At 37.7% G+C, this 26,430-nt stretch overlaps 1 protein-coding gene across 13 annotated transcripts in view; it reads left to right on the top strand.

Annotated features, from left to right (window-relative positions):
• RBFOX1 (RNA binding fox-1 homolog 1) overlaps window positions 1-26,430 on the top strand; it is a 1,503,477-nt gene that overhangs the window by 929,248 nt on the left and 547,799 nt on the right. Inside the window, exon 1 of one of the 13 annotated variants that reach the window (XM_045820724.1) lies at window positions 5,736-5,939. The exons of the other annotated variants lie outside the window; for them this stretch is intronic. Within the exon in view, the coding sequence (XP_045676680.1) occupies window positions 5,922-5,939 (18 nt within the window). The 5' untranslated portion in view covers window positions 5,736-5,921. Of the gene's footprint in view, window positions 1-5,735; window positions 5,940-26,430 lie in introns of those variants that run through there. 13 annotated transcript variants of the gene reach the window in all.

Below are 26,430 nucleotides of genomic sequence, written 5' to 3'. Positions count from 1 at the left end.
TATGTTCAAACTCATGAACTGGGGATGATTACATAGATTTGTGTGTGTATGTGTGTATGAGAGAGAGAAAAAGAGAGAAACTGTCCACTTAATACTAGTGCATTTTATGGAATGGTGGTTGCCAGGGGCTGGCAGGAGAGGGGAATGGGAAGTTACTGTTTAATGGGTACAGTGTTTCAGTTTTGCAAGATGAAAATAGTTTTGGGGATGGAAGGGTTGATGGTTGCACAGCTACTGAATGAATTTAATGCAGTTAAGCATACACATAAAACAGTTATGTCATACATTTTACAAACATTTTATGTCATATATGTTTTACCACAATAAAAAATTAGTGCACTTCTCTGTATCAATGTTATACCTCAAACAAAAAGTGAAAGTGACATCAATAAAGTAAAATGTTCCATTTCCATTTGATACTGAAAGCCATAAGGAGGGTTGCATTGATCTCTGATAATTCCACAGAGTGGACAGGCAGCAGCAGAGGTCCTGACTGTGATGCCTTAGCAGACTGTTGAACACAGGTATAAATATTCCTGTATTTTCCCGCCAAAGCCTTGCCCATCTTCCTGCAGCTTCTTCTGCCACCCAAGTCCTGGTAATGAGCAACCTGTCTCTATTGTAGCGGAACTACCTTCACTATGATTTTGGTCCCAAAGAAATGACTACTCGTATTGAATAAATTTAACAGAGCCTTAGTTCCCAGGAAATGTGTATTTCTCTTCTTCACATTTATTATAAAATTTGCAGATCACTACCCTTGTGGTTACTTATGTTCTCTGGTCATATCAAAGAATCCTCATGATTTGCTGGCTTGATGTCCTTTAATTCTGGCCCTTGTTCCCTTGGGGTTCATTCCCAGCTTGATTCTGTCCAGCTGCATTTCAACATTTTGGAGTTGGCTGCCACGTGAACTGGTGTGAGGGTATGCTTCCCATGATTGAAGACACTGCATAGTTAAATCCTTTCCAATGCCACCTGGTCCAGGCCACCATGGTTCATTGCCTGGAGGACTGCAACAAACTCCAGACTGGCCTTCTCATTCTCACTTTGGCTCACAGCCATAGTCCATTATGAGTGTCCAGGGGGACCTTGGAAATTAGTCATTCCCTATTCCCTTGGTGGCTTCTCATTGCTCTTGGAACAAGACACAAACCCCACCCTGTGATGACTAAGGCTCTGTATTAAACTGGTGTTCACCTCACACTCCAACCTCAGCTCCTGCCAGTTGCTGGCTCTAGCCACACTAGCCTTATTAAGACACAGAACATGGGTATAATTTTCATTCTGTAACCACAGTTTATGTTCTAAACCTTGGCCAGTACAACTTTGGCTGCTTCTCATAGGCAAACCAAAGGGAGGATGTGCCTGACTTCAGAGAAATTCATCCCCAATGCTGGAAAAATAAGAGTACTCATTTGTCACCAATTATGGGAATAGAAGTAGCAGTAGTTTTTATATGGAGGGCAATAGTTATATGCTTACTTACTTAATTTGTTTATTGAGTCAATATATATTGAACATTTTACTGCACCCAGATTCTATACCTTCAGCTAAGAGTTTTGTAATTAAGTGATGGTTTTATTAGTGTTCATAATTTATAATAAGTATGTAATTTAAATATTTCATAATAAATAATTTAAAAAATATTGATGACCTTGTCCTCATCGACATGGGTGATTTGAGCAATACCTGACTGGAGAATCTAGTAATAGGACTGCCTTCATCCCTGTCCAGATCAGTCTTTTGGATGGCCTAAATATTCCTTGTAGACCCTAGTAGACTTTTGGAAGATGTAGTAGGGATCGCTGGAACTTCCACTGAAGAGGAAGAATCTGCTTTTGCCCACATGGCCACAGAGAGACGAACTGGACGCGAGCAGCCATATGGTTTCAGGGGAAGAAGAAGAGGTTGACTACTTCTCACTGTACATATTTAAGAGTAGGGATAGCTACATGTGTCTGTGGGATGCTGAAGGCCCACTCTGGAAGTCATTCACGGGTGCCCAGATGCTCTGAGAACTGTATGAGTGGAACGCTGGCCACGTGGTAGAATATTCTAAGTACTATATTGGTACTATTGTACCAAAACTTCTGGCTCAAAACGGATCCTCCTACGCAGGACCTCCTCTGTTCTTGCAGAAAATAGTGTCAATTAAGGGCACTGTGATAGCATATTAAATGAAGGTTCCTGCACTGATTAAGTTAGGTTTTTCAAGTCATTTTTCACATTCACTTTAGTGTTTAGTAGCTTGGCTTTTTAATAAAGACTTTCTTTCATACAGTTGAAAGTCTGATGCTACTTGTCCTACATTATCTAGTATTTCACAGTGGTATTTGATTCCTGCACAGATTAGAAGCCACTTAAACAGCTAGTTCACCAGTAGCTTAATCAATGTTATGTTTAGGCCATTGCTTTGAACTTAATTAATTATGATACCAAGCTGATAATTGATAACTGGATTGATTACTGAAAAATAATTTTTATTTGAGCATGAGAACAAAGAGCTTTAAATGTACCCACTATAAAAGTGAGTCCTGGCCTACCAGCCAGGTTGCCAATGGAGAAAAATCGATTTTGAATTGAATGTTTGAGTATGGTTACTTTGTTATTAAAATAGTTTAAAATGGAAGTTTGGGGGGATGGCAGTAAATAGAAAATGTCAGTATGTTTATTTGAAGGAACAAGGTTTGAGGAATTGGTTGAATAATCAAATTAGTTATGAATAGAATTTCAAACATAAAGTGATTTACTGATACCTCCCAAGGGGGCAGCTTACTGAATGTTCCATTTGGCCTGTTTAACCTCTGGACATCAGGGTAGAGGAATCATAACACCTCCCAAATTTGATTTATGGGCAACAGCTGGCTCCTGCTTGTGTCACAGTGATGAAATGTTTCACCATCTTGGGTGAATCTCATTCCTTGTAGAGGGCCACATGTTTAAGCAGGTGGGAGGATGAATGGGTACAAGCTGAGAAGGGGGAGAGAAAGCATAACCATGGGAATCCTTTATGCTAATAGAAGCTGAAGAATAAATATAAAAAAAACAAGTGAACAAATATTCCTCAAGAAATAGTAAGTACTGATCCCTCAATCTGTTATAAGCAATCTAAACTAGACTGTATCCACTTCTCCATGGATCAGATGTGTTTCCTTTATAGCTTTGTTAGAACTTTGTTTGATATGTCAGTTAATTACCTCAGATATGTAATAAATATTTTACCTCATTATTTATTTGGAATCAACTTAATTTTGAATCCATCTTTTATCCCACCTGTCAGGCAAAACATCCACTTTCAGTCATCTCATAGCCCTCCATTTCCCTATGTATGTGCAAAAGTGTGAGTGGTACAAATTGCAATACAAGAAGCACTGGAGATGGGTCATGGACCATTAGTTGATATTGGTCGCCATGGCGACATCTGTTATTGATGTCCATAGTTTCTCTTCATGTGGTGGCTCAGTTGCTTCACTGTCATACTTAGAGTTGATAGTTCTCAGTGAACCTGGGAACCCTGGGACTTAAGCATCCAGCCTGCCTCTCCGAGTCCCAAGAAGAAGTAACCATCTTCTTGTGATTCCTAGACCTCTGCCTCACACAGGCTTTGGAGCATCTGTCCTTACCTCATAACTCTCAAAGGCACTGCCACTCTACCAGTCACCTTTCACGTGTTCTAATATCTCACTCACCTGTTCTAATCTCTCCCATGTGCTTCTGATTCAAAAGTTATGAACATAAGTACAAAACTTAGGCAAGACCTAGTTTAATACAATCAAGACAGCTAGGTTTTGGTGAACAGGAGAGCATAATTCAAACTCAAAGGTATTCAGATACAAATAAATAAAACACAACATTCTACTGATCAAATGGACCACCAATATATATTACTTAACTTAAGCTTTAGCTAAAGAAAATTAAATACACACATACACAGAGTTTGCCTCTGTAAACCAGGGCTGTTGGCCACCCTACTCTGGGTCCTACTGGCTGGGATTCAGGTGTCTCTAAAATGCTGTAAGCACATATTTGAGATTTTACCAGTCATTGGTTCTGTGGCTATCTCTTTGCCTCATGGAGGTAGCTAGCTCTAAGGATCTCTCCATTTTCTCTTTAATGCCATGGCTCGGTGTTGGTTCTCCCCAAATTGCTTGGTCATTATGCACCTCGATGGGACTACCTATAGACTATTTTAACAGGTGCTTTGCCACCTGCCCAGTGCTGTAGATGAATCTACAATTTAGCTAATGCATTTTAATTATTGAGGTGACATTTTGCCTTGTGCAATTTTGGATGGAAATGTAAACCAACTAGGGGCTCAGTTAGGCAATTTCTCTGTGTGGTGTGTAAATATATAACTAATGGTCTAAACTCAGACCTGAGCAAGAGATCATTTTATCCCCTCTCCCCTAACGTACAACATGTATTTTAATATTAATTTCTCTTTTATCCATATATCAATAATTGAGCACAGCATCAATTAATAGGCTGGGCAAATTGCATTCCCCATCTTCTCATTCACGATGTATTTTAGTAATGGAGATAATTTTCAAGATAAAGTATATAATTTAAAATGGATTAAGAAGAACAACTAATAAAAAGAGAATTGATTCAGGGAAGAAAAAATTTGAATAATTTTAAGAAACCTTAGCTGTGTATCCAAGCCTTTGGATTTTTGTACGGAGAGCCTGTCGAAATGATCAAGTTTTACGCACACTGCAAAATTTCCCAGGTCTGCAGTTGCAAAGGGTGAGGGAGAAGGAGAAAGAAACATACGCACACTCACCCACACAGACACACAGAAGCAAACGCACACACTCCAAAATCTGGTCTTCTAATGAGGAGGGTATATATATAATCTCCATCCATAGGTTATAATGGCTAAACATTTGCGCTAGCAAGTCTTTTTTGCGGCTTTCCATTTGCTGGATTTAGTTGGTGGAGCTTGGTTCTGCTTTTGATTTGCTGAATTGGCACCGAAGCCTCAAAGGCCCATCCCCCGTACCCCTTCCTTCCCTGTTCCCGGTACACGCGCGGGCTTCCAGCCTTGCGCAGGGAGACGCTGCCCTGCTCGGCGACCGACCGGCAGGCGGCTGTGGCGCAGGCAGCAGGCAGCAGGCAGCCCCCGAGCCCGCAATGACAGCGCGGAGTCGGTAGATGGCTGTAGACAAGTGTGCTGAGCTGTGTGGTGTATAGAGCAGTGAGTCTGGGGAGGCCTTGACCGGACTGGATGCTGCTTTTATCTGAAGTACATTTAAAGAGATAAAGGGGAAGCCGGGTTGCTGCACGTGTTCTTTTCTCTGCGGCTGAAGCTTTACTTTGAGTTTAAAAAAAAATCTCAGCGGCTGGCCTCCCCGAGCCAGCGGCTCTGTGCAGATGGGCTCGCCTCAAGAGGATCAGCCGCCTTCCTGTAAATTCCACCAGTGGGGACTTCCGTGAACCTCCCACGAGCCATCAGGAAATGGTGTAGCGCCCGCCTGTTTATGACTACACCATCGCTACTATTATTAATACTACCAGTAACATCGGTGTTTGTTTTCCTCACTGTAGCTGGCTGCCTAAAGTGTCCGGATCTGCTCATTAAGCAGCCACACCAAGAATTTGTTACCTAAGCAGCCTTGACAGGAAAGAGAGGAAAGGCAAGAGTTAGGAAAGAAAGAGAGAGAGAGAGAGAGAAAGAAAGAGAGGGAGGCAGCCTGAAGCAAGTCACATCACACACAGTGCCACTGAAGGAATGCTATCCTCATAAACTCGTAAACAAGCACAACAAACCTTGTTTAAGGAAAGAAGAGGGGCTCTAAGGACTTGACAGGAAAAGGCAAGATTTTCTACCCACTGGTTTCAGATTTTCTTCCAGATACTCTTGGTGAAGTAAGGAGACTTCTGTTTGCTGACAGAGAGCCCCTGATTTCTCTTTCAAGATGATGATGTATTTGTGGGTAGGTAGTCTCTCTCTCTCTCTCCCTCTCTCTCTCTCTCTCTCTCTCTCAATCTCTCAATCTCTCAATCTCTCTCTCTCCCCACCCCTCTCTCTTTCTCTCTGATTAATAAATTGACTTCGGGGATAAAGATTGCAGCCCAGAGTAATCGCATTTTGTGTAAGGTGATTATGCTTGTGGCAGAATAATCTTGCACTGTTACAGTACATGTGCTTCCATTTCCAGTGGGACTTTAGGCAAGACCTGGTTCATTAGTATTAAGCTGCAATTTTATTTTCAGTCGCAAAAAGGAAACCAAAAAAAGAAAATGTGTGGGGGAATGCATGGATTTCTCTTTTCTTGAAGCACCGTGGTGGTGAATTCAGGAGAAAGGAAGGAAGGAAGGGAGGAAGGGAGGGAGGGAGGAAGGAAGAAGGATGAAAGAAAAAAAGAAAGATAGAGAGGGTCTGGAGAGGCCAGTTCAGGCATGAAGTAAAATTTGCATCACTTGTAGCTGTGTGGAAATTCATTTAATTACGAAGAATGAACTGTTCTGAGTAGTGGTGGCTTTTTTGTTTGATTCATGATTTTTTTCTTTAAAAGTGACTATTTGTATGTGTCATTTGGGGGCTGAGTGTTGTAGACGAGAGTGGTGTATTTTATTTGCCTTAATCAGGCATGTGTTTGTATGTGTATATTTTAAAAGGTTGGTATTGCAAAAGGTAGATTTCCATTTACTTGTTCTGGCTTACTGATAAGTATTGTGTAGTTATTGTTTGTTTGTTTGGTTTTCCCCAGGAGATGGCAAATAAAAGCACTGAAGTGGTAACCTGTACTTATGAATTGCAATATTTAACTGCTGAAAACAATTTAACAAATAGTAATCTAGTATGAAAGGCTTAGAAAAATTCCTTAATCATGTTTTGGGGACAAATATATGCCCTAGTTTAGTTTGGCCACTGAAGAACTTGTTTGCATTTATCAGCCCAGTAACACAAGACCTAGCTCTGTGATCTCATGTTAAAGATAGAGTGTTCCCTGCTTTTCCAAGGGAGGGAGGCATTCACGAGGTGAAACTCTACCTCTCTTTTTCATCAACATTATCATCATTGTTGTTTTTTTCTGTTCAGCATACTTAGAAAAACCTCTTTCTATTCGTCTCTTCCAATCACCACTCTAGTTCAACTCAGCTCCATGAACTTGTCTTTGCTGTGAGGAAGAAAGCCTCTGGTTGAATTCTTTGTTAATTACATTGATTCTTTTACTTCTGATGGTGTATCAGCCTGCTTTACCCCTCAGGAAGCATTGTGACTTAGACTTTTTTCTTTCCACCCTCTTGTCTTTTGAATATTTCTCTTTGTAGTGACTTTAGCTCTTTTTGTACCTGGCTTATTTTTTCACAGTTCGATACAATGAATTCTGCCAGCTGGGGACAGACTGTTTCTATTACAATTTGTTTTTATTTTAGAGCAAGTTTCCTCTTCATTAAAGAGTTGTTTGGAGATATACAACCACTAAATCACATGCACCTAGCATAAACTTAACAGAGATAGTTTGATTTAAAAATACTGAATCCTCATACCATTTATCAAAACATGGCAGAGGTGGAAATGATTCAAATTTTCTACATTTACAAATGTTGATTTTTTAAGCACTAGGAAAATTGGTCACATGGGATCATAGCATCAGTTATTAACGGTATAACTATATGCTAGTATTTCAAAGGAAGGCATTTATTTTGGTTTTTATTGTTAGAGTATTTGGGTTAATTGTAAACAAGTATTAATTCCTTCAGGCTGTGATGAGTTAAGGTTTACTGATCACACTTTTTCTCTGAGATCCTAAGTGGTGTCGTTGATTTTATTTATGAAGTTTGCTAGCTCTTGCACATGTACATATTTGCAACTAGAAACAGGGGGAAAGCATGTCTTGTCCCAGGCCCTGTTCCAGGCCCTGTCCCAGGTCCTGAAAGCTTGCTAACCTGATTCTTAGTCATTAGTCCTTGACTTTGAAAAGCAACTTCCTTCAATTCCTACTTTCCTCTTCCTGACCAATGCTTTTCTGTGCTACATGTTTGTATGAACTGCATTTATCAAATTGAAAAATGGTTACTACCTTCCTGTGCTTTATGCAAGGATTCTGTTTACATCTTTAATTCATATTTTTTTGCCCTGCATTCAAAAAGTGGTAGAGACTTTAAATGGGAACAGCTGGATCCATGCTGTTTAAGGAGATATGAATTAAGAAGCTAGTATTAATGCTGTGAGGTTGGAGGGTTTTTCCGTTCTTTTCCCCCTTTTTATGCAGAGGTTCTGCTGTTGCCTTCTAGTGTGTAAATAAAGATACTCAAAATGTGGCTGATAACTCTGTTTAAGAGCTCATCTTGCTTTAGGAAATTTCATCTCAGCCACATCGATGTATCAAAATAGTGCTGGCTGCTCTTTCATGGATATAAAAATGAAAATGAAGAGACATGGAAATACAGTGAAAGATATTTCATATTCAGTTTATTCCTGTTTTTTAAAATTTGTTAAGTAGGCTCTTTCTATGCACCTATCTGTGTTAATGGCATATGATTTTAGTGAGTATATTTTTATTCCAATTTACAACTTTTTGTTGGGGAGAGGTATGGAATCAGTGGGGAAGAATCTTCCTTCCTTTCTTCTCTCCCCACTCAACTGTGTTCCTGCTTCAGGATTGTCCTCTTCAAAGGAAGAAGGCAGAGGGGATCCTTTGGAACAGTACTGATTAAAAACACCATGCAGCTTCTGCTAGCTCATCTGATAATATTATCACAGATGTACAATATTGAAATCAATATACCATCTAGTATTGGTATAGTCTTTCCTTAAATATGTTTAAGGAGTTTTAAAAAATAAGATGAGTAGTGTTTGGTGTGCTTTATTTCCCCTGAGTGAGGACAGTTTGGTGTACAGGGAAAAGAAAGTTGAGTTCTCTGGCACCATTTGCTAATTTCTGGATGGTTTTGATTCACCACACTCAGGTGCAGTAGAAGAGAGAAAGAGCTTGGAAATTACTTTTACTGGCTATGCATGTCCTAGAGTAAGATAGAGCCCTCTTGACCAGAACAGCCTTCAATGCTACTGTGGTTATTTAACTCCACAAACATTAGTCTTTCTTGGGATACAGTTGAGTTGTATCTCCCCAGGCTGAGCAGAACAAGCTGGCAGTTGAGCCAGGCTTATTTAATTCAGAGATAAGACACCGTTAACCTAGTCCCTCATGTCCTGGACCAGATAGTCAACTTAAACTCCACTGCAATGTGTGTTTTGGGGAGAAATGAAAATGGGAAAAATGAAAAACTTCTCATTTCTCTTTATTTCTTTATTTTCAAAGTAAACTATTTCCATTTTATTATTTATACTGATATTTTCTTCTTGATGTACCAAGAGCTCTTCCTCTGTTTTTAGTTGTAATTGATTCCAAATGGAGTTGCAATTTTTAACTTCTCTTAACTTTCTTCTCATTTTATAATTTATCCCATCCTTTTATAAACAGTTTTACACATACATACCCAGGCTTGACCTAGGCAGAGAGGAACAAGTACAGCATTTCTGAGTGATGTTGGAATGATGGGAAGAAATAGGTACATTTTAGGCAGCATCACTGCTTGGCTAGTGCATTTCAAGCATTTAAAAAAGGGATGAACAAAAATGCATTATTCTTTCTACAGGATCCTCTATATTCCATTGTATATTACCCTGAACAAAAACTCAACCAACCAGAATATTGTCAGCCTGCAAACTTATGAACTTACCTGTAGTCTCTCATCCTGTGTATTTGGGGAACCTCCCCTGAATTTCCCATTTTATTTCCAGAATGCCTAAAGCTTTTTCTGTTCCATGCTCCATGTTTTAGAACTTGGTTATAAACTGATTATAAAGTTCCTGATTTATAGATTCTGTATGTATGATAGATTATGCATAAAATGTAGATTAGACTACATATAATTGTTTAATGTTCTAGGTAGAGCCTTCATGTCAATTTAACCTTTTTTTAGGGCAGAAACAATATTTCTTCTTTTCATTTTAACCTTTGCCTTCCTTCTTTATTTCAAACAAACAATACATATGTCCTTTATAGTAAAATTAATTAATGAGAAGAAAACAAAGAATACTAACTGTTCTAGCACCTAAAATAGATAACTAAATATTAACATACAGTTAATTTCTAATACATATTTTAAAGCACACACATATGCACACATGCACTTATTTTTTTCAGTTTGGAGACAACACTGATGATAAGAATGAAAAGGCATACCACTGATTTATTAATAGGGTTTGTTGTTTGTTTTTCTGCTTTGTGTGTGTGTATAGGTAAAAATGCTATCACATTAAAAGGCCATATCATACTTAAACCATTAAAATGAGAAGGAAAAAAGAGAGAAAATATTCTGTTTGAGATCTGTATGATCTCAATTCTGTTTGAGATCATACTGTTTTAGAACTTACTGTTTTGTATACTGCTTTTATTGCTTAATATTTTGTGCCAGTAAGGATTTTCCATAATAGCATCCTTAATGCTTGCATAGATGGTATTCCAGTGTGTAGATAGTCCACAATTTAACCAGTTCTTTAAATGTAGGTTGTTTCTGCCTATGAAATCTTTCCTAGTACCCAGTCTGGGTTAATATAGATATTAAGCATATACTTGTTCAGCTTGTTGATATATTCAACCTTTATTGAGTACAAACTGTATGCCAGTCATTATTCTAGACCTTGGGGAATATATGGAGAAGTGAAATAAGACATGTCAAGAATTCAGAAAAACTGGAATTGTAAGGTTGGTTGTTAACATTATCAGCTGTTGACTACAGTTTACAGATTTGCTAATTATTTGTTCCTGAGATAGATATTTGCTTTCCTTTGCCAAATTGGATCCCAGGACATTTTTCTTTACATTGTGATTTTGCTTCTGCTTTGGTGGACTGGAGGCCCAAGTATGGTCTATTTTCTCCAAATTAGTTGACCCATTAATTCAATGGTTCCTTTTTTTGTGAGAATATATGCTAGAGATTGCTGGTGGCAGCCAAAGAAAATATTGTTTGTTGTTGTGGGGGGAAAGACTTTAGTGTTTTATCCTGAAGCTAAGAATTTCTATGTTGTCTACAACTGGACTGTTTTGCAGCAAAATGCCTCAGGAATACAAAGATGACTCCTTTTCCCCCAAAACAATTCTGATTCAGAAGTTTATTTCTGTGATTCTGGCAAGATCATTTAGCATCCATACTGATCAGTATATCTTAGTTGGGGGCGGGGGGCGCTGAGAAATGGACCCAGCTGACTCTGTTTACTCTGATGAAGATACTTATCCATGCTCATGTCATCATTTTTCTTGACTCTGATTTATACTGAAATCTCCTCTATTGTCCCTATATCTCCAGGGGCATCTCAGAGCCCCAAACACACTCCATTCTCTCAAACACTCTGACCACCATTCTCTTTCCCCAAACCCAGGCCACCTCCCCTTCTGCTCTCCAACAATGGAACATCTGTAATGTTGGTTAAATACATTGTTAAACATTTGGAAAGGGCTATTTTTCTGGTATCTTTAAGTCAGTAGTACCCATTTGTTGTGATACTCTTCAGGTAGAAGGAGGGTGATTGGCCTTCATTAACATTCCAGCCTTCTGGTTGATGTGAGGAAAACTGGATGGATTAAAAGTTAATGAATGGGAGCTCATTTATGGCTTACATTTTCTCCCCCTCTGCCTTAACCATTCATGGCTTCTACTCACTGCAGACTCTCTCTGGCACAGGGAGTAATACGTTATTTTCCGCTTGAGCACCCAAAAGCCATTGATGTAAATTGATTGGTACTTTTTTGTATTTTTCTGAAATTCTGTTTACATGCACATTCCTCTTTGTCTGTAAAGTGATTTGTATCATAAAGCTCCATCCATTTTTCTTTCCAATCTAATAATGACACTAAACTCATTGAATTCTTATGTCTAAAGATTCTTACAAAAATAATGCCTTGACTATAAAGGGCAGTGAATACATAGTATTGCTATGAAGGAAACAAAATAAAAAATGGGCTAATCATTGCTTTCTCTCTGCAGGAAATTCTAGGAACTAGGTTTGTGTTCCTTCCTTGATATATTTTTTAAAAGCAAAGACTGATGAGGATTAATATGAAAGGGTGATGAAGGCTCTATGTTTACATTTTAAATGTAGTTGTAGGCCAACTCTGCAGATTCTTTAGCTCCTGAGGTTCATAAAGAAAACTGACTTAATGTGAAGCAGTCATTCTCTTCTTCATTTTACATTTTGAGTGGTGTTTCATATACCTTTAGAAAATTTCACAGACCCTCAGACAACTTGATCAAAAGATGCAGGTTTGAACGACATAAGCAAATTAGTTTCTATACAAAACTTGTGTCCCCATTCAGAGAAGAACAAATTGAAAAATTGATATTCAATACCAACAAGATAATTTCAGGAAGCAATAGAGCATTGTTTTGACAACTAAGGAACATGAAGCTTTTAGGACAAGTGGAGAGAGAATTGCACAGTGCTTTTCATTTATTATCTTAAGACATCTTAGGTAGAAATTCAAGAAAACAATTGGGAAGGAGAGGTAGGCGTAGGAAGAGGAGGATTTGGAGATGATTGGGAGAAATTTTATGCTATTTCAAGGGGTGATGTGGATTGGATAGAGTACACCAAAGCTGTCTTTCCATTCTGTGTCTCATGTTCCCCATGGTTTTCTCCCTTAGAGTCGGACTTTCAAATTTCATGTATTAGATTGACAGTCTTAGGCACCTTGATGTGAGGTTTCTATATTCCTTTGCAGTATTTTTGTTATTGATATATTGTTCGGCTTGCTCCAGCATCTTGCCAGTGGATTAAGTGATATAGCTGAGATGGCCTTAGACAAGTGCAGAATATTAAAGAGAGAGTGTGTGTTTTGAGAGACAGAGATCAAGACAGAGAAAAAAAGAAAAGAGAGCTCTCTACTTAGCTTTAATAACTTGCTATGAATATCATTTGGATTATCTGTTTTGTTTGATTACTGAAAAGTTTTCCTCCATTTCTTAACACCTGAAGAAGAGATCTTGCTTTTCCAATACCTCAAAGGTAAATGTTCATTGCAGAATAATCTTTTTACTATTAAAGAGTGATATGAAAATTCTGTTATTTGCAAATATGCTTATATTGTATTGACAAGTTTATAATTTGTCCCTGCTAGAATGTTCTATCTTAATAGAACACATAACAAAAAGAAACTATGGTTACATTTTTATCAGTGATGTGGAGTTACACGCTCTCTTATATTCGACTGTTCCTTTTCTATTTCTCTGAACTACATTGTGAGTGCTTTTCCATGAGGAAGTGCCCTGAGCCTTCTCTGTACTTGGATGTCATGACACACAGCAGGTGGGAGCTCACAATATGTTTATCAATGATGATCATGTTTACAAGACCTCAGTGTACCATTAAACAAGTAGAAATTTGTGGTTTTAATTCATTTATTTGTTTAAAAATAAATACTGAGAGTTTCCAGTATATCAGATATTGTGTATGTTTAGGACTGGGGATACACACGGTGCATGATGTGGTCCTAATTCTCATGCAGTTTATACGTAGTTAAGGAGACAGATAAAACAAAATATAGCAAAACAAAGCAAAAATGGTAATGAAGAAGCAAAGTCATTAGATAAAATGTTTTAGCTAAAATTCATGGTTGCAAAACTGAGTTGAATTCAAAAGGGTAATACATGTGCTCACATATCTGAAAAATCCAGAGATAGGCTCTCAAGGCAGGTGTCTGCAGGTAGTAAAGCCATGTCATTGGAACTCTGACTCAGTCTCGCAGATGCAGGCTCCTTGTGCTCTCTCCATAAAGTGACTGAGGTAGCCCCAAGCTGACATCCACTGTGGCAGCCACCCCAGTGGACCAACCACTTTCATCCAGGTAGTAGTAGCTGCTGAGAAAGTTCTGAGGCCAATTCTCTTACACCTGGATTGGGTCACCTACCCATTCCTGAACAATTCCTGACACTTGATGCCCAAGCCTGTGGAATACATTCACTGTTTGAAGTCTGAGAGTAGGCTCTGTGCCCCCAAAACATGAACTGAGAGTAGAGGAAATAGGAATGAGCTGTTATTGGAAGGAGAAATGAATGCTGGTCAGGTAAAAACAACAGATGCCCATTATACACATAAATACCCATTATAATTACAGCTTGTGATGAGGTGTAAGGCAGAAAGAAAAAGGGTTCTCAGGAGGCATATTAGAATGGACACATCACGCAGAACTTTTCCAAGAAGGGGTTTTCTCAGCTGGGACCTGGGGCTTAGTGGCTGCTACCAGGCAGGAAGCTGCTAGGTATAGGTGGTGGTAAGGAGGACACTGTATGCAAGAATGTTCCAGAAGGCCAGGTTGGCCAAAGCTAGGTTTATGAGGGAGCAGGGCCAGAGACAGGTTCTGAAGTAGGCAGGTACCACATCACACTGGGTTAGAGGCTCATTGCGTTTTTGCCGAGTATCAGAAACCCCCATCTATCATGTAATACCCTGGAATTAAAGCAAGGGGAGGGGTGGCCTACGGAGAGTAAGGGAAAAGACTGAGGGAGTAAGTAGTCTTTTCTTTTTTCTGTTTTCATTGAGCAGTGTTAGAGAATTGAACAGACATTTTTCTCCTCTGATTTAAGCAGCTTTCCAACGGCTGCAAATGACCAAATTCCTCCCAATTTGACTCTGCTACAACTCTTAAAAGGCAAGTTCACATACAAGCTAAACTCACTGCTTCTCTGCACCCAGCTATGATTTATATTTTCAACGAAACCTGATCCTCAGACCTCTGCAGTGACTGCTTCACGTGTGCTGAATCAGCAGGCTTCAGTTTGTGCTCATTTACCAAAAAGCTCTGGGGGGAGGGGTTAGGAGAAACTTAAAAAAAAGAGAGAGAGAGAAATGTGAGATATATTGAAACTCCGAGGTCCCCTGCAGAGCTGGGGGAAAGGGTGGAAAAGCTGTGAATAAATCACAGTGCTTTACACAATAGCCTGCTCTGTCTGGGAGCTGAGCACCCTTGGTTGGTGATCAGAAATACAAAACAGTTTAATAATAGTGAGTGTTGTTAGGCATTTCAAGTATCTTCAAGGGCATTTGACTTAAATGAGCTCAGTGATGGAGTATTTAAGTAAAGAGACTGTTGTTAATGGGCTAAATTAAAAGGCTAATCAAAGAGGCCAGTGCTACAAATGAGAGCAGGAACACAATTAGTTAATGGAGGATTGAGAGTAAGACAAGAGGGAGGGAAATTTCTTTTTTCATATGTGTGATAGCTTCACATGTTCCCTGAAGCCCTCAATATTTTAAACCAATGAAATAAGCAAAAATTCTTATGCTATGTTTTATTTGTAAAGTTAAGCCGAATGTAGCATACTTTACATTATAAAGGAAACAGGATTTCACACACACACACTCACATAGGCATTCTTAAGCATCCACAATCATTTATCATATACAGATTAATAGCACATTTCTTTGAGGATATGAGACATTATAATGGTTAAGATGATAGACTTTGCATTGAGGTAGAACTGTATTCAAAATTAGGCTCTACCACATTGATATACGTGTAACCCTTAGTTTTTTCATCCATAAAATGGAACTAACACTAGTGCATGAGGTTGCCACCTGGCTGGTATTGAGACAGATTGTCAAGTGTCCATACAGGTTGCTTCTAGCCTCCAGCCTTTTTGATGATTTGCCGCTTCCTTCCAGTTGGTCAGTGTCCAAACTTATTGCTTGTTAAATATTTTGCACATCACCCTTGCATAGTTCTTTTTACTAAAGGTTGTAGTGAAACTCAAATGATGTATTGCAAGAAAGGTACTTAAAATCCTACATGGCAGGGAGTAGGTGTTAGGGAAAAGTTTGCTATGACCACTATTATCATTATTATTATAACAAAATAATACAAACATTATCTTGTGTGCATGGGTCAGTACAGAATGAGGGAGGCTGTGCACAGTGCAAGATGAATCCTCCATCCAGCACAGTGGCAAAAGTTTCAAAAAGTGTGCATTTTGATGCTGGCCAGGCACAGGTGCAAACTCATTTTGAACCGGGTTCTCTCTGTGTGATCCCAGCCATTTAATTAACCCCTGTTTAAAATGGGGGTGACACATGAAGAGGCATACAGATGATATGATTGGACTGTTTTAGTGCCTATTTCAGAGCTTTCAACTGAAATATCAGACTTTATACCCTTCCCATCCTCACCCCCCTAATTACTAAATAAAACTCTCAGTTGAAGAAAAAAAACTTCATAGCAGGATGAAGAGTAAAGAAAATAGAAGATAAAAGCATATTTTAAATGTGGGTTCTAAAGGAGTGAATTTATGTTGAATCCTGGCATCAGAGTTCTGAAAAATGAATAGAAGAAAAATCCCATAAAGAGTATTCTTTAGAAAAAGAACAATGATTACTTTGTTTACTAAAATAAAAGTAATATTTGGATATTGTAAAAATTTGGAAATACAAATAAGAAATTAATTACTTTTAACCTGTCACTCACTACTGTTAATATTTTGGTATATTTACCTTTTTAAATGTCAATATATCTGAATTTACTTGGATATCCTTATCCCTCAAACTTAGAATTATACTGAAAATATTTTTATACACATTGTTTTAGAAACATTTGCTCATGGTCTAATTTTTTTGAAAATAAGTATTTTTAAAGTTGTATTATTTTTAGCACTTAGATATGCCATAATTTTCTTTATCCATTTTCTTATTGTTGGGCACTAGGTTGCATATTTAAAAACATAGCTCATAATAAATATTAATTAAGTGAACAGTAACAACTTAAAAATGTACAAACTGGGCAAAGGAGAGTGAGCACACAGTTCAGACAGAAAACATCAAATAGACATAAATGTAGGACATTTTGTTCATCCTCCCCAATGTCAAATAAATTCAAAACAAAACAAATGTTTTGTCACTTTGAACTTGTTAAAAGGATAATATATTGAGTGTCTGCCAGAGTTTGAGAATACTAATCCTCATGCATTTTTGGTAGAACTTCTGAACTGCTAAATATTTCTAGAGGCCTGTTTGCAAATTTAAAGTATTTTTTAAATTGTTTTATTGTTTTTCAGTTACATTCATCTGCATTTATCCCCCACCACCTGTCCCCCCCACCCCATCCAAAACCACCTCCCTCCCTCCCTTGCTTCCATCCCCCACTTGAGTTTTGTCCACGTGTCCTTTATAGTTGTTCCTGAAAACCCTTCCCCTCATTATCCCCTCCCACCTCCCCTCTGGTTACTTTCAGATTGTTCTTAATTTCAATGTCTCTGGTATATTTAAAGTATTTTTTTAAAGAGAGGCTTATACTCTGTGACACATTGAAGAATTATTTCCTGAGGAAATAACCAGAAACACAGGGAAAATATTATGTACAAGGATATATAATACTAAGTTATCTAAACACACTGAACATTTTTCAGGTTTTCATTTTGAAGAGAATGAAAGCCAATAATATCATGATACAGTAGTTTTTAGAGAATGAATGATGTGTTCAGCCGAGTGTCCAGTATTAGATAGTCAGAGCTGCACATGCAGACATATCTTGGCCTGTGTAGGACCCATCCCCATGGCTAGAAATTTAATCTTTCTGTAGCAGTGTGGCACAGATAAAAACTAAGTCAGTACTGTGCCAAGCCTCCTTTAGCTTGGAGAAATGTATGATATGATGTACCATTATGCTTGGAGAATGTGCTATTCATTGAAGGTAAGAGAATTTGGGGAAAAACTTAATACTCATATGTGATGGCAGGAAAACTCTGAGTTACATTTCAGGGCATTGTTAATAGTAATCATAGAATGTAGCAGTGTATTTATATTTATGAGTGACATAAGGCAATTTTAGGTGGAAGAATCTCTGAAGGAGAAATGACGTACCCAAGTTTATATAATCTAAAGCATTTGTAGAGGAAGCATATGGAAAAGGGACACATTTTGCAGTTGTTAAGATTAAGATGAAAATTTATTATAAGGTTACTAGAAGATCCCTTTCATGGGCACAAGAATTTAAGATATATAGAGTAGGAATTCAATATATGATCTATTTTCTAAAAAATGTTTGCTTGCCACCAAAGACAAACATAGATTCTGCTCCCAAACCCAACTGTATCCTAGCCCCTCTTGATCTTACAATTTAGCTAATTCTCAGAAATCAAAGTGCTGGAATTTCTGACTCCCAAAGCAATACTATTTGGCTAAGGTCTGTCTGCATCAGGTCCAGGGACCGTATGGTTGGAAAACTGCCTCAAGGAATCCACTCAAGGATGAAACTCAGTCTTTGTTCCCCTTCCCAAGCCCTGTGCCATTGCTGGGGATTGTATCCACTCAGAGGCAACAGTGCCATTATCTTTGCACAGAGATCACATAAGGTGCCGATTCTGGTACCCACACTGGGCTGGGCCTGCCCAGAGGACAGGTTCTTTTCCTAACTCACAACAAAACAGCATAGGCAGGCAAAGGCCTGCTATTTTTTTGCTCTTCAAAAAGAAGCACTCCTCTCACTCTTGGTCATTGGATCTCAGTTCAACTGCTATTTTCAAGGGGCTTTCCCCATAAAAACTCAAATTTGAGTAAGTGGATGAAAATGCCTGCTTTAATTTTAATTTTGTACAAGAACTCTATTCTGTATATATCCACAGACTATTGGATTCCACTAGTCTTTACGTAAAGAAGGACCTGATATTGAACCTAAATCTTAGTGAGAACCTTCACATTGTCTCTGGTGAAGTCTTAAATGGTAGCATTCAAGCATTTACTTTTTTAGATATCTTTACAGGATTTAAAGGAAGAATAAAATATGCCAGGATATTTATGAATCATGAGATTTAATAGAGACTATAGTAGATCTTATTATTGATGTGCTTACTGCTTCATTAAATTTCCCTTAAGGTTTGTGGCATGGATATGGATCATTTGCAATAATAATTATGCAGTGATCGATTGATTGGGTCTGACATTGCACTTGTCACCTTGAAATGCAAAATCCATCTATTTTCAACAGTATGAACATTTCTTGTTCATCTTGCACACCAGCATGCAAGAGTTTATTTTATGGAGAAAGTACAATGTATAAAGTTTGGAGAGTTAACATTAACCTTTTGCTAAAAAATGAAGTATCACTTGTCATTTTACAAAGAAATAAAAATCACCCAACCAGCAATTTTTTAGAGATTAGAAAACAAAGTCAAATTTCAAGGGAACTTTTCAAACCAGAAATGCATGCACTTCAATTGAGTGCTACAAGTATATTGTGATATTGGACTTGACTAAGCCCTCATATTGAGCCTGACACAGTTGCAAGTTTGAGCTTAACTCTGCTTGTGGGTATACACACACTTGTGTGCACACACTTACTAATTTATCTATCTACCATTTATTTATTTTCATGCCTCACTCTCTAATTGTCTCTGTATCTAAAAATTATAAGGCAAAGCACTGTGTCTGAAAAGTGTGGATGTTTTCTAAGCCTTCTGCACAAGATATTACAGTATGTTATATCATTTGAAGATTCACACATTTCTTTCGTTCTGAGTTGTGATTTCTTAAAGAGGAGATGAAAAACCAATGACCTCATTTTCTTGCATTTGTATCAACTTTGACTTCCAGAATTATTTAACTATCTTGAGTTTATGATGTGCCTAGCCTCAAGTCAGTTTAGCAGTGAATAATCACTTATAGAATTGCTTATGAAGGGTCAGGCATTGAGCCTGATGCTGGGGATAAAACAGCAAGAGAAGCTGACGTGGCCCTTTTCCACGCAGAACTTAAAGGATAACAAGGATGCACCGCCCATCTTCAGCCTCACTGAATTTAGAAATGCAGTATAGTAATTGCTGTGCCAAACAATCACAACATATTGTTAAGAACTTGCAGATAGAAAATAAAGGTGTATATATAATAAGGTCTCATTTGAAATATGTTAAAGATAATAATATGAAGGAAGGTATAACTACTGTCCCCACTATACACATTATAACAATGAAGCCTAGTGAGGTTAAAAGTTCCTAAAATTCATGAGCTAATTGGTGACAGAGAGCCAGAGTTTGAACACAGAAAATCAGTCTATGGAGGCTATGCTTTGCAACAATTCATTTCTATAAGTATGAGGTGCGGATGGTTGGAGTGGTGGGGAGTGGTGGGCAGAAGTGGAGACAACTGTACTTGAACAACAATAAAATTAGAAAATTAAAAAATAAAAGTGTGAGTATACACCAAGATAGTAAGAGTGGTTGGTATGGCTGATTGCTGTTTTCTCCTATCGCTTCTCTGTAGTTTCTAATATTTGCATTATGTATATATGATATTTACATATTAAAATAATTTTAAAAATATAAGTAAATAAATGAATATGCCTTAAACAAAACATACTAATCAGCGAGAGCAGTGGTATCAGAATTTGTGCAAAAAAAACAAAAAAAAAACCCTGAAGGTTCTGGACAGTAATTGAGAAGTGTTCAGTCCTGTTTTCTAAAATGCATTTAACTCTAGGCATGAGGAACTACCCAATGACACTATTTGCAAAAGCTCTTCACAAGTGTGAGAACTCACACCCAGCTGTTCCTGTTTGCTGACCTAAGTCTTCCTTTCAAACATGCATAGATGCTTAGAATCTGCCAACCATCTGCTAGTTAAGACAACTTTGACCCTATTATATAATAACAACAAGACTAAAAACAGAATTTAACCTTCCTTTTGTGTTTCTTCACATGTAAAAGCTAAAATCATCTGTTAAACAAAGCAACTCTACACATTGACAGAATAGCAATTTTAGGATATATAAATATATATATATATATATATCTTAAATGTACATATAATTTAAAGCCAAGTTAAATAATAAAAAAACAACACTAATATCTTGAATGTCAGGTGCTACATTGAAGACTTTGCATTGTTAGCCTCTCAACTTTGTCCCCATCTCTCCTCCCACACCCTCCAATGGAATCAAGGATATAATGCAGTACCAATAGTTCCCATGGCTTCTCATGGGAGAGAATCAGGATAATTTGAAAAAGCTTCTAAATGAATCTAGCACTTTTCATCTTCCCCATCAGGAGATTATTACCCTCTGATGAGAATAGGCTGCTTCAACCTTGAGATGGAGGGGAACTGCATCTAATTCATATATAAGTAACATGAGATTTAGAAAAGCAGAGTAACTTGCCTGGCTGGGTAGCTTAGTTGGTTAGAGCATCACCCTGATACACCAAAGTTTGCACCCCTGGGTTGGAGTACTTAGAAGAATCAACCAATGAATGCATAAGTAAGTGGAACAATGAATTGATGTTTTTTCCTCTCTAAAAATAAAAAAAAATAAAAGAGAGAAAGGAAACAAGTAAAGTAACTTGCTCTAGATCCAGTTTGCCTGGCTTCACAATTAATGATAAAAGTAGAATAAGAATGTTGGACTTCTGTGGTGAAGGCAGGACCTCCACCTATTAGATCACTGACTCCTTAGTGTGCATAAAGACAAGTGTTTTTCATGTTTGTTACACATTCATGATCAATGGAGATAAACGTGATAAACTAAGAGACTCTAATATTCACTTCCTTCAGCCACTTGCTCTTTTACTGAGTACTTCCTTGCCTACTTTCAGGGAAGTGGCAAAAATTACCAACTCAAACAGGCTTAGAAAACATCTCACATAGAGAATTTATTTGCATACAAAACAGAAAAGCCCAAGAGATAGACTTTAGATACAGCTGCACCCAGAAATACAGATAATATTCCCCAAGTTCAATCATTCTCTCTCCCTTAAGGAAAAAAAGGAGACATTATTTTCTTCCTTTATCTCTATTTTTTGTTTGTTTGTTTTTGTTTATTTGTTTGTTTTTAAATGTAGGTTTTAGTCACAGACAAGCCCTTCCTCCTGGTGGCCACCAGCAGCTCCAAACTTGTCTTCTTCTAGCTAAGCACCAACAGCAGAAAGAGAATATCTTTTTTAAAAACAAAAGTCCCAGGATTGCCTCTCTTTGGTTCAGCTTAGGGTGTATGCCCATCTGTTAGCCAATCACATTGATCTGGTAGTAGTATATGGTGAATGACCTGGTCTGAGTCACATGACCACCCATGGGGGCCAGAGCTTTCATCTTCTCATCTACAACCATTTGGTCTGAGAATGGAGTAGGTGTGGATCTGCTCAAGACAGGTGGAGGTGGGCAACTGATACTAGGCAAAAGCAGCTGTGCCTACTCTTGGTCTTTGCTAGTGACAGGCAAATCCCTGAAACCATTCTGCCTGGTAGCATTTCTTGCAACACAAATCTCTGATATTCATGGAACTAAGAGGAAGTTCTAGAAAATTTAGAATTATTTAGTATTCTCTTATTGAATTATTTCTTAATATTTTTAAAATTAAATTTATTTTGAATTTAGGTGTAGTTGGTATATAGGTTGTATTTGTTGAAACTTCTTGGCTGAGGATTGCTAACTGCACCATGAACTAATAGTTCAGTTCCCTGAGCCCAGTCAATCTGTGCACTCCATTGTGATTTTAACTACCAGGTACCTGACATGTGTGTGTGTATGAGTGCACATGTGTGTGAGTTTTGATATCTAGAGAGATAACTCTCAACTATTTTGGTCTTCCTAAAATAGGTAACTTTGGCTAATTACATGGTAAAGTTAGTTGAGAACTGGCAAATTCAGGAATCACATTGAGAAATATTTTATAATTTTTTGTTCATTTTACATTTCTGGTGATAAGGAAAAGAAAAAACACCCCTGGTGATTTTCAGTGATGAACTTAAGTCTTTGGAAGCCCTTACGATTTAGTAGGTTATTGATTGAAGACTACCTGTTGCCTTTTTGCTTACATGTTGTAAGGGTTTTTACATGCTTCAGGACTTTATCTCTGGAAATCAGTTTGTCTCAAGGCCCTGGCATAATAATAATTATTTGGTTTCTGGTGTAATGCTATAACTTAATTCAGCAAACATTTATTGAAAACCTACTATGTATGGACCCCATGCTAGGCCCTTGACATATGAATTCATAACAAAATCCCTGTCTCCAAGAAGCACTAAATTTATGAAAGTGAATTCGGTAGGGAGTGATCTGAACAGATGCTCCAAAAGGTGTCTGATGAATAATTTAAACAGATACACAAGCAAATGGAATAGAATGCTAATGAATTAATTAAACTAGTCTGTCTGATGCACCAGGCAGTCTTCTTGGCAGTGGGCATGCAGCAGTGAGAAGATGATCAAGACCCCTGATGACATGAAGCTTGCATTCCACTGTAAGACACAGGCAGTAAACAGGCAAACCAAATACATGAATGCATGGTGACAGCCTTGGTAAGTGCTATGAGGGACACAAATAGGATTTGGAAATATAGCAATCAGGAAAGTCATCTTGGAGGAGGTGATATTTAAGGTGACTGGCCATGCATAGAGCCAATTGAAGAACATTTTAGGCAACAGGAGCAGGAAGTGCTGAGTCTTTGTGGCCTAAAGAGATGTCCAGGTTCAAAGTTAGAGTGGCTGGAAGATAGTAAGCTAAAGAGAGAGTGGCACAAGATGACACCAGAGAGCAGGGTGGGGGACTCCTTTCAGGGACTGAGAAGGCAAACAGAGAGTATGTTTAAGAGGATAGCACACTCTACAGTTATTATCAGCTCAGAAAAGGTTGGGAAAGCGGGGCACTCCAGGATGAGAGCTAAACCTTACCTTAGAACATTTTCATTTGCATACAATATCCTCTTTATTCAGGAGACTGTATTTGTTTTTTATTGAAGACTAATGAATACATAATAAGTGGCACATATTTAAGGTATATACTTTGATAAGTTTGATGTATGTACACAAAATGTGTCCATGAAGCAATCATTGCAATCAAGAGAATGAGCATTTTCAAGCCCCCAAAGTTTTTTCCTATCTCTTTGCCATCTTTCCCTCCAGCTCCTTCTCTCCCGCCTTCCCCAAGGCAGCTGCTAATGTTCTTTCTGTCCCTATACATTAGTTCGCCTTTTCTAGAATTTTATATAAATGGAAACATGGAGTAGGTGGGGTTTCTTTTTATAGCCATCGGGCCTACACAGAATTCAAATCTTCTAATCTTTTTTCCATACGTATTTTGTGTCTTAAAAGGATATTAAAAGTCACTTAACAATAACCTCTTTTTTTACAATTGAGGTCCAGAACATGCATTTGGTTGACTCTGAAGGACTGAAGAATTTTCTGACAAAAATATGGAGTGTCCCTTCACTTTTCTTCTTTCCATTATTATTTTGGAATATACAGTTAACCCAGAAAAGATAAAGAGAGACAAAAATGACAAAAGATTGGGCAGATGGGGAAAAGTGAGGAAGAGGAAAAGCAAGGGACTATGGTGCTTAGTCATTCTGGTCCCAGAAATAAGATTTGGGGATGACCAATTTTCAGCTAATTAAATGAAATAAAGTACATTTTACTAAAATGAGGCTCAACATCATTTAATTCTGCTAATACAGAAGAGCCTTGGAGTTTTCATGAACATCAACTCTGCACACAGAAGCATGGGGAAGAGGTAGTAGAGAACTCATGTTCAAGGGAAAGTATGTGTGTGCTTACAGAGATATGCTCATAGTCCGCACCAGTAACAAGGAGCTTCTTCATTTATATCTTACTTACATACAGTTTGTTCTTTGTTTGCTTCCTAAAGATTTTGAAAGCACTCACAAGATACAGAGCAATGTAACATATGGCTTTTAGTTGTTAAACTATACAGAGGCTGTGTATAATATTTATTCATCAATCCCTTTAGTAAAAACTCATTAAACACTTACTATCTCCAAGATATCATTCTAGGTACAGGCATACCTCAGAGACAGTGTGGGTTCAGTTCCAGGTGAAAGCAATAAATTGAATATCACAATAAAACAAGTCACAATTTTTTGGTTTCCTAGTATATAAAAAAGTTATATTTATTAACACACTAGATTGTAGTCTATTAAGTATACAACAGCATTACGTCTAAAAAAGTACATACCTTAATTAAAAATACATTATTGCTAGAAAATGATAACCATAATCTGAGACTTCAGCTAGTCATAATCTTTTTATTTTTGGAGTATCTTGCCTTAATGTTGATGAAAATGCAATATTTGTGAAGTACAATAAAATTAGATATTCCTGTACTGGGTATATAGTGGAGGACAAGATAATTTCTTCAGTCTCTATATTTGCCCATATGTGTTTGTGTGTTTGAGCATGGTTTACTGGAATTGTTTAATATATTATTAATAGATTATAAAATATGGAAGCCAACCCAGTGTATAGGAATTTAAATTAATAACACAGTTTGGCAATAGCTATTACAATGAAGAATGCCCATCCTGTTTGATTCTTTAATTGTACTCGTAGAAATTTATCTCAGAGGTATACTCACCTATGTGCACAAAGATACCTATATAATGAAACTCATGTAGTCTTGTTGGTTGTTCCTAAATGCCCATCAAGGTAGGGCTGATTGAACAACTCATGATACAATACATACTTCTGATTGAATACTGTGCATTTCTGAAAAGGATGAAGTTGAATCATCTGCGCTGACATTGACAAACTCTTAGACATATGGTTAAGGGGGAATAAAGCAAGGAGCACAACAGCATATGTGGTGAGCTTCCATTTGTCAATAGGATGGAAAAAGAACCATAAATATGCTGTATACAGGCACAACAGACACTGTTGAAGTTATCCCTGGTCAGGGAAGCTGGGATGGACAAAGGGTGACCTTTTAAAATTATTTTAAAATTTATAATGTGCATGTATTGGATTTTTAGTTTTATAAAACTAGTTTTGTAAGAATAGATAAATATATAAAGTAAGTAAAGGATAAGGAAGCACATAGATTTTTAAATATTTATCTTTGGGAGTCTTATCATTATTTTATATAAAAGTCTCCTCAGGTTGCTATTCTGACTCTGTCTTTACCATACCCTGAAAGAAACAAACAGAATGGGGTCTTCCTGAAAACAAGTCCTCTCATCAGATTCACCTACTGCCAATGAAATCAATGATGTATTAACTGCTTGTAGGAAACCTAAATCAAGATGGATCCCTGAAGGAAGGTGATGCCCCCAATTGGATACATTCCACCTGGAAGGTGATGCTCCTTTGGGACACTGAGAGTGGCCATCTGTGAACAGGGTTGGGACAGGATGACTCAGCTCAAAAGGGGAGGGTCTCTGTGGTTGGAAGCTGGAAAAGGTGGTAGTAGAACTTTTCAGAACCCAAAGATCTTGAGTCCAGACTTAGGAGCAGGGACCCTAAGAATAATGACAGTCATATAGGGATGGAATTGCCTTTTTTTATTAAAAAACACCAGTATATTCAAGGAGTGAGTAAAAAAGTGGAGGCTCATTCCAAACAGAAAAAAAATTGAGGTGAGCCCCGTGGGCAGTTACATTCATCCATCCATCTATCCATTCATCCATTTATTTATTTAACAAATATGAACTGACA

This window comes from Phyllostomus hastatus, unplaced genomic scaffold, assembly GCF_019186645.2.
Source record: "Phyllostomus hastatus isolate PE091 unplaced genomic scaffold, TTU_PhHast_1.1 phas_scaffold_442, whole genome shotgun sequence".
Classification (NCBI taxonomy): domain Eukaryota; kingdom Metazoa; phylum Chordata; class Mammalia; order Chiroptera; family Phyllostomidae; genus Phyllostomus; species Phyllostomus hastatus.
This window is presented reverse-complemented; position numbering and strand designations above follow the sequence as displayed.